This window comes from Osmerus eperlanus, chromosome 5 (assembly GCF_963692335.1).
Source record: "Osmerus eperlanus chromosome 5, fOsmEpe2.1, whole genome shotgun sequence".
Lineage (NCBI taxonomy): Eukaryota > Metazoa > Chordata > Actinopteri > Osmeriformes > Osmeridae > Osmerus > Osmerus eperlanus.
This window is the reverse complement of record NC_085022.1, coordinates 1,622,067-1,634,093: the sequence shown is the minus strand read 5'-3', so window position 1 is coordinate 1,634,093 and position 12,027 is coordinate 1,622,067. Positions and strand designations below refer to the sequence as shown.

The 12,027-nt window shown below is 46.1% G+C and overlaps 2 protein-coding genes across 2 annotated transcripts; both read left to right on the top strand.

Moving 5' to 3' along the window:
* Positions 1-293: 293 nt before the first annotated feature.
* Positions 294-1,813, top strand: LOC134021744 (5-hydroxyisourate hydrolase-like). The gene is made up of 4 exons (XM_062462848.1): positions 294-513; positions 816-958; positions 1,207-1,342; positions 1,434-1,813. The coding sequence occupies exons 2-4, from the start codon at positions 825-827 to the stop codon at positions 1,521-1,523; spliced, it is 360 nt and encodes a 119-aa protein (XP_062318832.1). The 5' UTR covers positions 294-513; positions 816-824; the 3' UTR covers positions 1,524-1,813.
* Positions 1,814-2,000: 187 nt separating this feature from the next.
* Positions 2,001-10,608, top strand: LOC134020749 (AFG3-like protein 1). The gene is made up of 16 exons (XM_062460962.1): positions 2,001-2,248; positions 2,614-2,698; positions 2,911-3,017; positions 3,227-3,376; positions 3,471-3,545; positions 3,875-3,999; positions 4,213-4,483; positions 5,846-5,983; positions 6,873-7,026; positions 7,132-7,239; positions 7,337-7,462; positions 7,558-7,668; positions 7,931-8,046; positions 8,711-8,911; positions 9,136-9,330; positions 9,543-10,608. Exons 1-16 carry the CDS (start codon positions 2,117-2,119, stop codon positions 9,765-9,767), a joined length of 2,319 nt encoding a protein of 772 aa, XP_062316946.1. The 5' UTR covers positions 2,001-2,116; the 3' UTR covers positions 9,768-10,608.
* The last annotated feature ends 1,419 nt before the right edge of the window (positions 10,609-12,027 follow it).

Genomic DNA, 12,027 nt, shown 5'->3' with positions numbered 1-12,027 from the left:
TATTCAATGCTGAATGTAATCTATAACATTGTGACTGTATTAAAGGTATTTTTCATAAAACAAACAAGTGTTTTCATCTCTTATAAATCATAGGTCACGATAACGATTAATCGGTGATGGTGACTGACAGTATAACAGTTGCCTGTAATATTTAACCCGGGGGTGTGTATAGCATCGTTAACAATAAGCCCAATTGAGTAATGTTGTTTATTTAGACTACAGAATCCTTATTGACAGCTGTGCCAAATCCGACTGTCTGATCTTCAGAAGGCTTATCGGTGGATTGGCTGTATCTGCGTCTGGACAAAGTTGGTCATCTATGATGAACACTGCAGCAAGCAGTGCTAACTTTGATTAACCCCAGTGTTACTGTGTACCGCTGGGAAGCTGTTTTTGAGACGGCTCAACCTTGGACCCTGATGGTTTGTTTACCTCTGTAAGGGACCCTGAGTGACTTGCTTCCACTTGGGAACCTCTCCATCACTTCACCTTCTCTGTCGGACCAGTTGAATGGTAACCAAGCCAAGTTTTCAGAAGAGATATATATATATATTTTTTTTAAACATTTGAATCATGCTTTCAAATTAAGCCGTAGGTTGTAAAAAGAGAGAGTTTCGATTTTTGGGGGTTTAGAGTTTCGTTACAGATGATTTTGTGTCAGTATAGTATGCAATCATTAATTTGGGGTGACAGAATTTAAAAAGTTAATTCAACCTCTCCAACCGACCTTTGTGGTGTGGAAGGTTATGAAACGTTACTTTTAAATAGTTATGTAAATGAGAACGATGACACTACCTGGTATTTTTTCTCCACAGTAAACTGCCATGTCTGGACAGGACAGTAGCCCTCTGACCACTCACGTGTTGAACACAGGGGACGGTTTACCTGCCGTCAGAATGCCCCTCAGTCTGCATCGACTGGACTCAAACCTGTTCATTTGGAACCTCATCACAGTAGGGTAAAATAGCCTCATTCCACATTTAAATGTGTGCATAGTCTAGTAGTGTTGTACAGCCTAGTACGGTACTGAGAGTTGGGACCGATTCATTTTTAAATGTCATTATGATTATGCCTGTGACTATGGTTAGGAACGGGAGCACAGAGCACATTATTCCACATTCAGTGAACATATTGTTTAGTGAGCCAATAGCTGTCATAGTCTTCACAGCTCATTTGGACCTACGGTAACAAGTTCAACCGTTGCAGAACAACGGATGATGATGGTCGCTGTCCTGGACTCATCACCAGCGATGCTCTCACTCCTGGCATGTACAAGATGCGCTTTGAGACCGGCCAGTACTGGCAGGCGCTAGACCAAACCTCCTTCTACCCCTATGTTGAGGTAAGTTACCAAATGAAACTAAGACTGGCTGAGGAATACTTGGTATCGGTGTGAAAGTATTGAATATTGAATGTGCGTTTTTGTCTCATAGATCATTTTCACCATAAGCAATCCCAACCAAATATTTCACCTACCTCTGCTTCTGAGTCGGTTCTCCTACAGTACCTACATGGGTAGTTGAACCCTGCTACTTAACCAACATTTCAACCACTGTTTTATGCAACGATATTGACAATATTGGTCCAACAACTAACAACTGTTAATATCGTCGGAGAAATTATTATGACTATTATAATATAGGATTATCATTATTAATATTAATAGTGGGCAGTCATTAATGCATTGTTTCATAGAGGTTGCATTTTTCAGAAGACGTGTAGGCCTACGTAGTTGCTCTTAGCGAATCACAGGGCAAGCTCGTGTTTTCGATGTAAGGCCCCCTATTGTTATCATAATTGTGCCTGTGATTGTGAATATAATAAAAAACTATTGATATGTCTTATACGTCTCATTTTAAAATAAATATAATAAATCTACATATAACACGATATTCACTAACACACTCATACGTTTCCAACAATTTCATGGAATAAAGGTCTGATGGAAATCCCTTTTCTACCAGGCAATCCTTTAGGAGGCTATGAGGGTCTTCTCTGGTCATCATACATTGACATTACTGTGACTGGTGCTGTTACAACACTGATAATCAGCAAGTCGGAGGGTTTTTGGATTATAAAGTATTTATTATAAAGTTAGGCAGGTGGCGACGAGAGAATGGCTCAAATGATGGGGCTTCTCTCGGCAGCTGCTATGCCCCTGCGGATCGCATCGAGAGTTTGGGGACGTTATTCAATGGTGACAGCAAGGAATCTGTCTGTGCCCAGTTCATACGTTTCTGCTGTCCGGGTAAGTTGTTTTGTGTTATGAGAGCAAAATAGCTCTGTTTACTTAGTCAACGTGCCGGCCGTAAACTTTTAGTAAAGCTAACACGTTAGCTCTACCTAACGCACAGCTGGAGATCCCAACTAGCTAGCCTATCTGTTTTGTAAACGCTGTTGTAACCTACTGTACTGCGAAACGTGCCTGTCCTTTAAAACCTGCCATATGCAGGTCAACTTCGTATGGCTATAACGCCGTTAGCCGTTATTCTACTATTGCAGTCTGAAGGCGAATGCTAGCAAGCTGAGTTAAACTTTGCTATTATGTTATGATCGCCTACGTTTTTCAGATGTATTCATTTTGTATTACTTTGCTATCCACTTTTCTTATAGAATATCACACTAACCCCAAATAAGTCATCTCGTGATCTATATTCATGCCAGAGCATACTGTATACCAGCGAGCCACCAAAACAAGGTAAGAAGCTCGCTGAGTAACAATAACAGCCTTTTGTTCAATGTCAAGCATCCACAATATTTTATGTATCAGAATTATTTATTGATGATAAAATATGTTTAGAAACGAATTCTTCGAGGGTCAGTTTACGACACATAGCTCTGCCAATCATGCGTGCTTGGCACCGCATTATACGGCCAGTCCCACCCATATCCTGTAATTCATCTTTGCAGAAGGCAAGGGGAAGGAATCGGGGAGCGGAGGTGGAGGTGGAGGTGGAGGTGGAGGCGGAGGTCGTGGAAGGAGAGGAGGGAAGGACTGGTGGAGCCGCATGCAGAAGGTAGGAGGGTAGCAGCATCGTTCTGTAAGAAGTGTACCTCACCCTATCCAAAATGTAAACAACAAAGTACAAAAAATAATAATTGAGCACATAGGCCTAGTACTTGTAAGTAACTGCTCATTACTTGTGTTCTCTATCACGTAACTATGCCTTTCTGTGGAGCTGATGGTGTAGAAGGCTTTCCATAACCTGTTTGTACCCCATCGTAGGGTGACGTCCCCTGGGATGAGAAAGACTTCCGTTACCTGGCTGTGGCAGCGGCTGGCCTGTCCTCAACTCTTCTGTACTACTACTTCAGAGACAAGGGCAAAGAAATCACCTGGAAGGACTTTGTGCATCACTACTTGGGTAGAGGCATGGTGAGTTCAGGGGATTCAACGTCATCAATGTTGTGTACTTTTGTTTCTCTCTTTCTTTCTCACAACTTCCTGGGCTGTTGTTGTTTTTGTGCAGGTTGACCGCCTGGAGGTTGTCAACAAACAGTACGTCCGAGTCATTCTGGTACCGGGAGCTGATGCTTCAGATGGGGTGAGTAAAGCTCAGCTTCTGTTAGTGGACGGGGTTCATGTGTGAAGACATTCAGATTGTTTTAGGGTCTAGCTCCACCCCGGTAGCTCACCAGATAAGTGTGGGCTCAGGACTTACCACAGTGGCCTGGGTGCTCATCCCACCATGGCCGTTTGATGCATATCTTAGTCTCTTTCTCGCCCTCCTTCTCTCTCCCTCTCTCTCTTTGTCTTTGTACCTTTGAACCCACACTTCACTTAAAAACTGTCCAATAAAGCAAACATATATCTTAAAAAAACAGTTTAGTATTGAAAGCTGAAGTGACGTGTTGTCCCCTCCGCATGCCCCAGAGCTACGTGTGGTTCAACATCGGCAGTGTGGACGCGTTGGAGAGGAACCTGGAGGCAGCTCACCAGGAGCTGGGCCTGGAACCCTCACACAGGGCAGCGGTGGTGTACAGCACTGAGAGCGACGGGTGGGTCACACACACACAACTACACACACATAACTACACGCACACAATGCTAACATCACTTCATCTTATACATTTACCAATAATTCATTACTACTTTTAATATGGGTAAATTAGATTAACAGATATATGTACACAAAGGCAATCCTAAAATTACTTAATATAGTAGATTTACTACAAATTAATTACTACTGTAATCTACTGTCCCTCTAACAGGTCATTTTTGATGAGCATGATCCCGACCTTGTTGCTGATTGGCTTTCTGCTGTTCACCCTGCGCCGCGGACCAATGGCAGGAGGTGGTGGGGGTGGAAGGGGCGGGCCGTTCAGCATGAGCGAATCAACAGCTAAGATGATGAAGGACAACATCGACGTGAAGTTCAAGGACGTGGCCGGGTGTGAGGAGGCCAAGCTGGAGATCCTCGAGTTCGTCAACTTCCTGAAGAACCCTCAGCAGTACCAGGACCTGGGAGCCAAGATACCCAAGGTACCCAGGGGGTGGGAGAGGTACCCAGGGGGGTGGGAGAGGTACCCAGGGGGTGGGAGAGGTACCCAGGGGGGTGGGAGAGGTACCCAGGGGGGTGGGAGAGGTACCCAGGGGGGTGGTAGAGGTACCCAGGGGGGTGGGAGAGGTACCCAGGGGGTGGGAGAGGTACCCAGAGGGTGGGAGAGGTACCCAGCGGGGTGGGAGAGGTACCCAGGGGGGTGGTAGAGGTACCCAGGGGGTGGGAGAGGTACCCAGCGGGGTGGGTACCTGTCAAGAGGGGCAGGTACTAGGGCTGGGCGATAAATTGATTAAAAAAAATATCGAAGTAATGATTTACGTCAATAAAGATATCGTAACATTAATTCATTTTCAATAACATCGATAATATCAAAAGAGAATAATTAGGAACAGCAGTCCATTTAATTTCTGTGATGCAGCAGGAAGTTGCGGAGAAGTGGTATCCTACGCTCACTAAAATATACTGAGCACCTCAAGTGGAGTAGCTAATGTTAACCGTGGAAAATTTGTCTTATTGCTTAAAACAGTGGCAGCGATGGCCATAGCGAGGGAGTAACTTCCAATTAAGAAATCATTGATAAATAGGGTCCGTCTTCTTCAGTTATTTGGAAGTGGTTTGGCTTTTTGAAATCCGACAAAGAGCAGAGCAATGTTCGTTGCAAATTGTGTAGTAAACAAACAGGTGGCTACCAAGTCTGGTAATACGACAAACCTTTTTTACCACCTGAAGCAAAATCACTCTTTGGAACATGCAGAAAGTGTGAGTTAGTGCCAAGGTATTGATAAAAAGAAAGGTTTTAAAAAGCTTAAGTTACTTGACCCCAGGTACGTGCTCCCTGGCCACAAACATTTCTCTCACACCGCGCTGCCTAAACCTTATGCCGAGTGTAGGGAAAAAGTTGAGGAACAGGTTTATTTTGCTACTACTACGGATCTGTGGTCTATCGTCTTAATTATCGTTATTGAATGGAAATATAAATATCTATATTGATAATTTTTTACCCATATCGCCCGGCCCTACCAGGTACCTTGGGAGAGCCAAGAGGGGGCGGGGGGGGAGTATATTACTTTCAAATACATTTCTTGTTCGCTCCAAAACATATTTGAATGTATATTGAATGATTAACGAAATGTTTATATCTCACATGTTCTTCATGTGTGTCACTTGCATACACTGTGCTGTTGCAGTGTGTTTCCTTCTCTGTGGTTGTTTTGTGTCTGCCTCCTCATGGTCAACAGAGGTAAACTAGCTGCTAGTTAACTCTGGTGTAGTTACCTTGTCGATGGTGCAGGAGTAACGCTGGTCCCCCCGGGCGTGTCCCCCCGGGCGTGTCCCCCCCCCAGGGTGCTGTGCTGTCGGGGCCTCCAGGCACGGGGAAGACCCTCCTGGCCAAGGCCACCGCGGGAGAGGCCAACGTGCCCTTCATCACAGTCAACGGCTCCGAGTTCCTGGAGATGTTTGTGGGAGTCGGGCCAGCCAGGGTCAGTACACAACCACAGCTAGCACCACACATCCACCTCAGCAGCTAACCTAGCACCCAGGGCCGTAGGTTGGTTTTTGAATGTTGGTGGGACAGCTTCTTTTTAGGAATGCGGCCATTAAATATAATTTTCTCAATAAAAAGTGGAGGGGGGGCAGATTTACCATTTTCAAAAAGTATGTGGGACATGTCCTATGCATGAGGAATCCTCCACCCCTGCTAGAACCACATACACAAACACAGTTTACCTCTCAGCTTGTGTGAGGTGTGTGTTTGAATAGTGTGTAGGTGAAGATAGGAACAGTGTGGGTGCAGGTGTGGGACATGATGATAACAGTGTGTGGGTGCAGGTGAGGGACATGATGATAACAGTGTGTGGGTGCAGGTGTGGGACATGATGATAACAGTGTGTGGGTGCAGGTGAGGGACATGATGATAACAGTGTGTGGGTGCAGGTGAGGGACATGATGATAACAGTGTGGGTGCAGGTGAGGGACATGATGATAACAGTGTGTGGGTGCAGGTGTGGGACATGATGATAACAGTGTGTGGGTGCAGGTGAGGGACATGATGATAACAGTGTGGGTGCAGGTGAGGGACATGATGATAACAGTGTGGGTGCAGGTGTGGGACATGATGATAACAGTGTGGGTGCAGGTGAGGGACATGATGATAACAGTGTGTGGGTGCAGGTGAGGGACATGATGATAACAGTGTGGGTGCAGGTGAGGGACATGATGATAACAGTGTGGGTGCAGGTGTGGGACATGATGATAAGTGTGGGTGCAGGTGAGGGACATGATGATAACAGTGTGGGTGCAGGTGAGGGACATGATGATAACAGTGTGGGTGCAGGTGAGGGACATGATGATAACAGTGTGTGGGTGCAGGTGAGGGACATGTTTGCCATGGCGAGGAAGAACGCTCCCTGCATCCTGTTCATCGATGAGATCGACGCGGTGGGCCGTAAGAGGGGCGGCGGGAACTTCGGAGGGCAGAGCGAGCAGGAGAACACCCTGAACCAGCTGCTGGTGGAGATGGATGGTGAGCAGAGCCACAGCCACACCCGTGGCTCCTAACGCTTTCTAGGGAGACAGTCTTTCTGCTTCACAAAGGCAGTGCTGAGTGTAATCCTGTGCTGTTCTCTAGGGTTCAACACTGCCACTAATGTGGTGGTGCTGGCTGGTACCAACAGACCAGACATCTTAGACCCTGCACTGCTGAGACCTGGAAGGTTTGACAGACAGATTTACATCGGTAGGACCATGAGCTAAAACATACCATCTTTCTGCATGAAGGCTAACTGGCGAGTCAGTGTGTGTGTGTAATCCACGTTTAATAATTCATCCTCCAGGCCCACCTGACATCAAGGGCAGGGCGTCTATTTTTAAAGTACATTTACGGCCAATCAAGCTGGACCTCAGTATAGACAGAGATGGACTGGCCCGGAAAATGGCTGCTGCCACACCAGGCTTCACAGGTAAGACCCATCTCCTCTTTGTTGGAGATATGACAGCCATGTTATCGCCCCTCACTGTTTACGATGGTGTTCCTCATGTGACCCTGTCCTCTCAGGAGCTGACATAGCTAACGTGTGTAACGAGGCTGCGCTCATCGCTGCCAGGTACCTGAACCCCTCAGTGACTGGGAAACACTTTGAACAGGCTATTGACAGAGTGATAGGAGGTGAGAACAATGTCACTGTACACCTTTTGTATCTGTGCAGATACAGGAAAGTGCAACCCTCTGTTTCCTCCATCCCTCTCACTCTCCCTCTCACTCACTCTCTCTCTCACACTCTCTCTCCCCCTCACTCTCTCTCTTTCTCACACACTCTCTCCCCCTCACTCTTTCTCTCACACTCTCTCTCCCCCTCACTCTCTCTCTTTCTCACACACTCTCTCCCCCTCACTCTCTCTCTCACACTCTCCCTCTCTCATCTCACCAGGTCTTGAGAAGAAAACCCAGGTGTTGCAGCCCACAGAGAAGAAGACGGTGGCGTATCATGAAGCGGGCCATGCCATCGTGGGCTGGTTCCTGCAGCACGCTGACCCCCTCCTGAAGGTGACACATGCTTAACATTGTTGGCTTAACGAGTACTGCTGTCCAGACAGCACTGGAGCTATAGATGAGCTGAGGTCGTGCTCACTGCGGAGATAAAGCTCCACAGTAAAGTACACTAAACAGCAACACCTAGTAATAGGAACTGAGGTTGTTGGTTAAAGTCAACACTTTAGTGATCCTATGGTTACTGTTATTGTTAGATCTGAGATTGTAAGAGTCAGTAGATGTAGCATCAGTCCCCATAACCCGTGTATGCAGTTAGCCAGCATGGTGTGATGCAGTCTTCTCACAGGACACAAGGCTTTCTTTGTGACTGTGGCCGTTATGTCATGGGGTTCTTGAGAGCGTAATTAAATAGAGGGGTTTAGCCTGGGATAAATCTGTTCTTGACCCTAAAGCAGCAGAACCGAAGACATTTTAAAGAATCTTCTAACCTGACTGCAGATGAGTTAACCTATTATGCAGTAGGTGAGCTAGCTACCGTTTCGTAAAAATAACTCACGCTGTGAGGACCGTTGGGAATATGTGGAACTCCTTTTAAATGAGGCTCTGCAGAATCACTACTCAGCGCAACTACCTTCCTTTCTGTTCTCTGTGACGGTTGACTGAGCGTGTGAAGTGAAGGTTTGGAGCTGTCCCTGACGTCCGCGTGTCTCCCCCCCAGGTGTCCATCATCCCCAGGGGGAAGGGACTTGGTTACGCACAGTACCTGCCCAGGGAGCAGTACCTGTACACCAAGGAGCAGCTCTTTGACAGGATGTGCATGATGCTGGGGGGCCGAGTGGCCGAGCAGGTGTTCTTCGAGAAGATCACCACCGGAGCTCAGGACGACCTGAAGAAGGTCACGCAGTCTGCATACGCTCAGGTACCGCTGTACACCGCTGAAGCTCAACATGGGCTTGAAGCACACTCTACTGTATTTGCTCAAAACTTGCCTTTTTTAATCAGGGTTTTTAAATAAGGTTTAAATAAGGTCCGTTTTAATTTAGGTCTGTTCTTAATGTAATTATTGTACTAATATACTTTGAAATTCCCCTTTCCATATTGTAAATACATTCTCTACATTGTAAATGTGTTGTATGTCCTCAGATAGTGCAGTTTGGGATGAGTGACAAGGTGGGGCAGGTGTCGTTCGACCTGCCTCGCCAGGGAGAGATGGTGATGGAGAAGCCCTACAGCGAGGCCACGGCAGAGCTCATCGACCAGGAGGTGAGAGACCTGGTGGACCGGGCCTACCAGAGGACCCTGGAGCTCATCCTGGACAAGAAGGACATGGTGGACATGGTGAGACAGGGAATATCCCCACACACACACACACTTTTTATTAATACAATTATATTTCACGCCCGCTTCCTCAGTTACCCATCTTCATAACTCACTGTTCTATAGATGGATATTCTTTCAAAAAAAATTCTAGAACACAGAATATAGAAGCCGAATGAACGTGTTCTAGAACACAGGATACAAGTGTGTGCGGTCCCCTTCTCCGCCCTCAGGTGGGGAAGCGTCTGCTCGATAAGGAGGTGCTGGACAAAGCCGACATGCTGGAGCTGCTGGGGCCACGCCCCTTCGAGGAGAAGTCCACCTACGAGGACTTTGTGGAGGGGACAGGAAGCTTCGAGGAGGACACCAGTCTGCCAGAGGGCCTGAAGAACTGGAACCAGGAGCAAGGGGACAGCGCTGAGGACACGGCCCCAGAGAAGGAGAAGCAGGCGGTGTAGCAGAGACACAGAGACAGTCTCCCAGCGCATCGCAGGGCCAAGGCATATTGTCTTGCCTCTGGCAGTATTATCACTATGGCAGACTTGTAAAGCGATGGGCGTCTTTCAATGCCTTATATTTCGCCATACCTGGGGGGGAGGGGGGGCTGTGTCAGGAGAATATCAAAGGCAAATGTGGACACATTTGTGCAAACATTGTAATTGGGAGATGTGTTCTTTTAGCAGTTTATCTTATTTTGATTTGCCCTACATGTATGACACGATGTAAATCTAATGTATTTGCACTGTAAAAAACATTGTTTTTTTTAATAGATTGACATATTTATTTCAGTGAAAGGAATTTACTGCCTGCACAACTCTGCTCAGCGGTGAATCTCCATACATGTAGAAAGACTTCAAGCACTAGATGATGGTGTTGGTATTTAAGATGATGGTTCAACTGGAGGAGGGAACAAGGTACTGCACTTCAGGATTGTGAAGTCCTGCTCTACAGCTGGAACAATACACTGTAACTGTTAGAAATGTATCAATACTGAAATAAATGACGTTACTTAAGCATATGAAGGTCAAAGCTATGACGACATCTTGATAGATTTGTTACGGTTCACAAGGCTACATGGAGGGAATCATCTCTTCTCTGGGAGTGGAACGGGAATGCTTAGTGACTGCCGTGTCGCTCTGCCGTGTCAAACTAAATTTGACAGGGCCAGGAATCGAACCAGCGACCTTCTGATTACTAGTCTGATTCTCTAACTGCTCAGCCACCTGACTCCCCCGTTTACATTTGTTTATTAAGTCTGCTGGTCCTTGATTTTCAAATACATTTACCTTCTGCTACCTATTCAGATTCAGACAACTTTCTTTTTTTTGATCCCAAGAAGGGCAATTCATTTGCAGCTTGTCAAGTCCATTCACACAACTTCACTCACCTGTCAGCATACACACAACTTCACACTCACCGGCAGGTCCTGGCGGTCATACACAGACCAACAAATATTAGTCAAGGCAAGAGAACAGCATAAAAAATGTGCTATCATTCATATACATAGTTCTTATAAATAATGTAGCAGTCATTTAAAATAACTACTGTCTGTGTGAAATGGCCTCACAGCGAAAGAAATGAAGGACTTAATGTAGCGGTTTGTTCTCTTAGAGGGCACATTGAAACGCTGACTGAGGGCTTTACAGTGAAGTCACCGGACAGCGTCCTGTATCAGGCAGGGCTTTACAGTGAAGTCACCGGACAGCGTCCTGTATCAGGCAGGGCTTTACAGTGAAGTCACTGGATAGCATCCTGTATCAGGCAGGGCTTTACAGTGAAGTCACCGGACAGCGTCCTGTATCAGGCAGGGCTTTACAGTGAAGTCACCGGACAGCGTCCTGTACCAGGCAGGGATTTACAGTGAAGTCACCGGACAGCGTCCTGTATCAGGCAGTGTTTCACGGCACATCTCTTTTTCTTGGATAAACCGTCTTCCAGGGTCGTCTGTCTTGCCCCCAAACACCCTCACACTGAAGATACTATTTACAACAATGTGTTTGTAGAGTGTTTGCTTAAATGTAAATGTTATGCCAGGTAAGTCTGTCTCTCCTCAGTCATAGGTACAGTGCTTCCTATTTCAGAGAAAGGTTATCTCGAAAAGCTAAGGCTATACACAAATGTATTTGTTCAAGAAATTAAATGCAACAAAACGTTTTCATGAATTCATGATTCTAAACCTGGCACATACACATGAATTGCTTACATGTTATTTTTGAAATGCAAAATTTATTACACAGAGCATGTTAAAGGAAATAAATGAAAAAATCCTGTTGATATGCTGTCAACCTTTTGGTAATCAGAGTGGAGGTTCTGTGTAGTCTTGAGGCCAATCAGGGGGGTGTGTGAGGTCTGGAGGGGTAGTGGAGTAGGAAACCATGCTGCAGGTAAGTTCCAGGGTTGAGGGATGTGTTCTTGATGGAACATCTCTGATGGTCTGGAGACTCTCTACTGGAGAACACCCAGGGGAAGGTGAGGGGGGGGGCAGGGTTGTAAAGTCAGGAAAAATGTTTGGGAATGAAGGATGGGATGGATGTGAATGTTTTTATGGGGTGAAGAGTGGGATTGGTTTGATGGGTCTTGCGTGTTTGTAGGATGAATGGTTGGAGGGATGAATAGATAGATGGATAGATATAGATAGAGGGATACAGAGAGAGTGCAATAGAGAGAGAGAGAGAGAGAGAGAGAGAGAGAGAGAGATTGATGTATGTTGTAATGTAT

Excerpts from the sequence above, each read along its gene's own strand:
- LOC134021744 (XM_062462848.1), top strand. The coding sequence starts at position 825 with ATGTCTGGACAGGACAGTAGCCCTCTGACCACTCACGTGTTGAACACA. Across the intron at positions 959-1,206 it reads TGGAACCTCATCACAGTAGG|AACAACGGATGATGATGGTC; the intron begins GTAAAATAGCCT and ends CAACCGTTGCAG. Across the intron at positions 1,343-1,433 it reads CCTTCTACCCCTATGTTGAG|ATCATTTTCACCATAAGCAA; the intron begins GTAAGTTACCAA and ends TTTGTCTCATAG.
- LOC134020749 (XM_062460962.1), top strand. The coding sequence starts at position 2,117 with ATGGCTCAAATGATGGGGCTTCTCTCGGCAGCTGCTATGCCCCTGCGG. Across the intron at positions 3,546-3,874 it reads GAGCTGATGCTTCAGATGGG|AGCTACGTGTGGTTCAACAT; the intron begins GTGAGTAAAGCT and ends CGCATGCCCCAG. Across the intron at positions 5,984-6,872 it reads TGGGAGTCGGGCCAGCCAGG|GTGAGGGACATGTTTGCCAT; the intron begins GTCAGTACACAA and ends GTGTGGGTGCAG.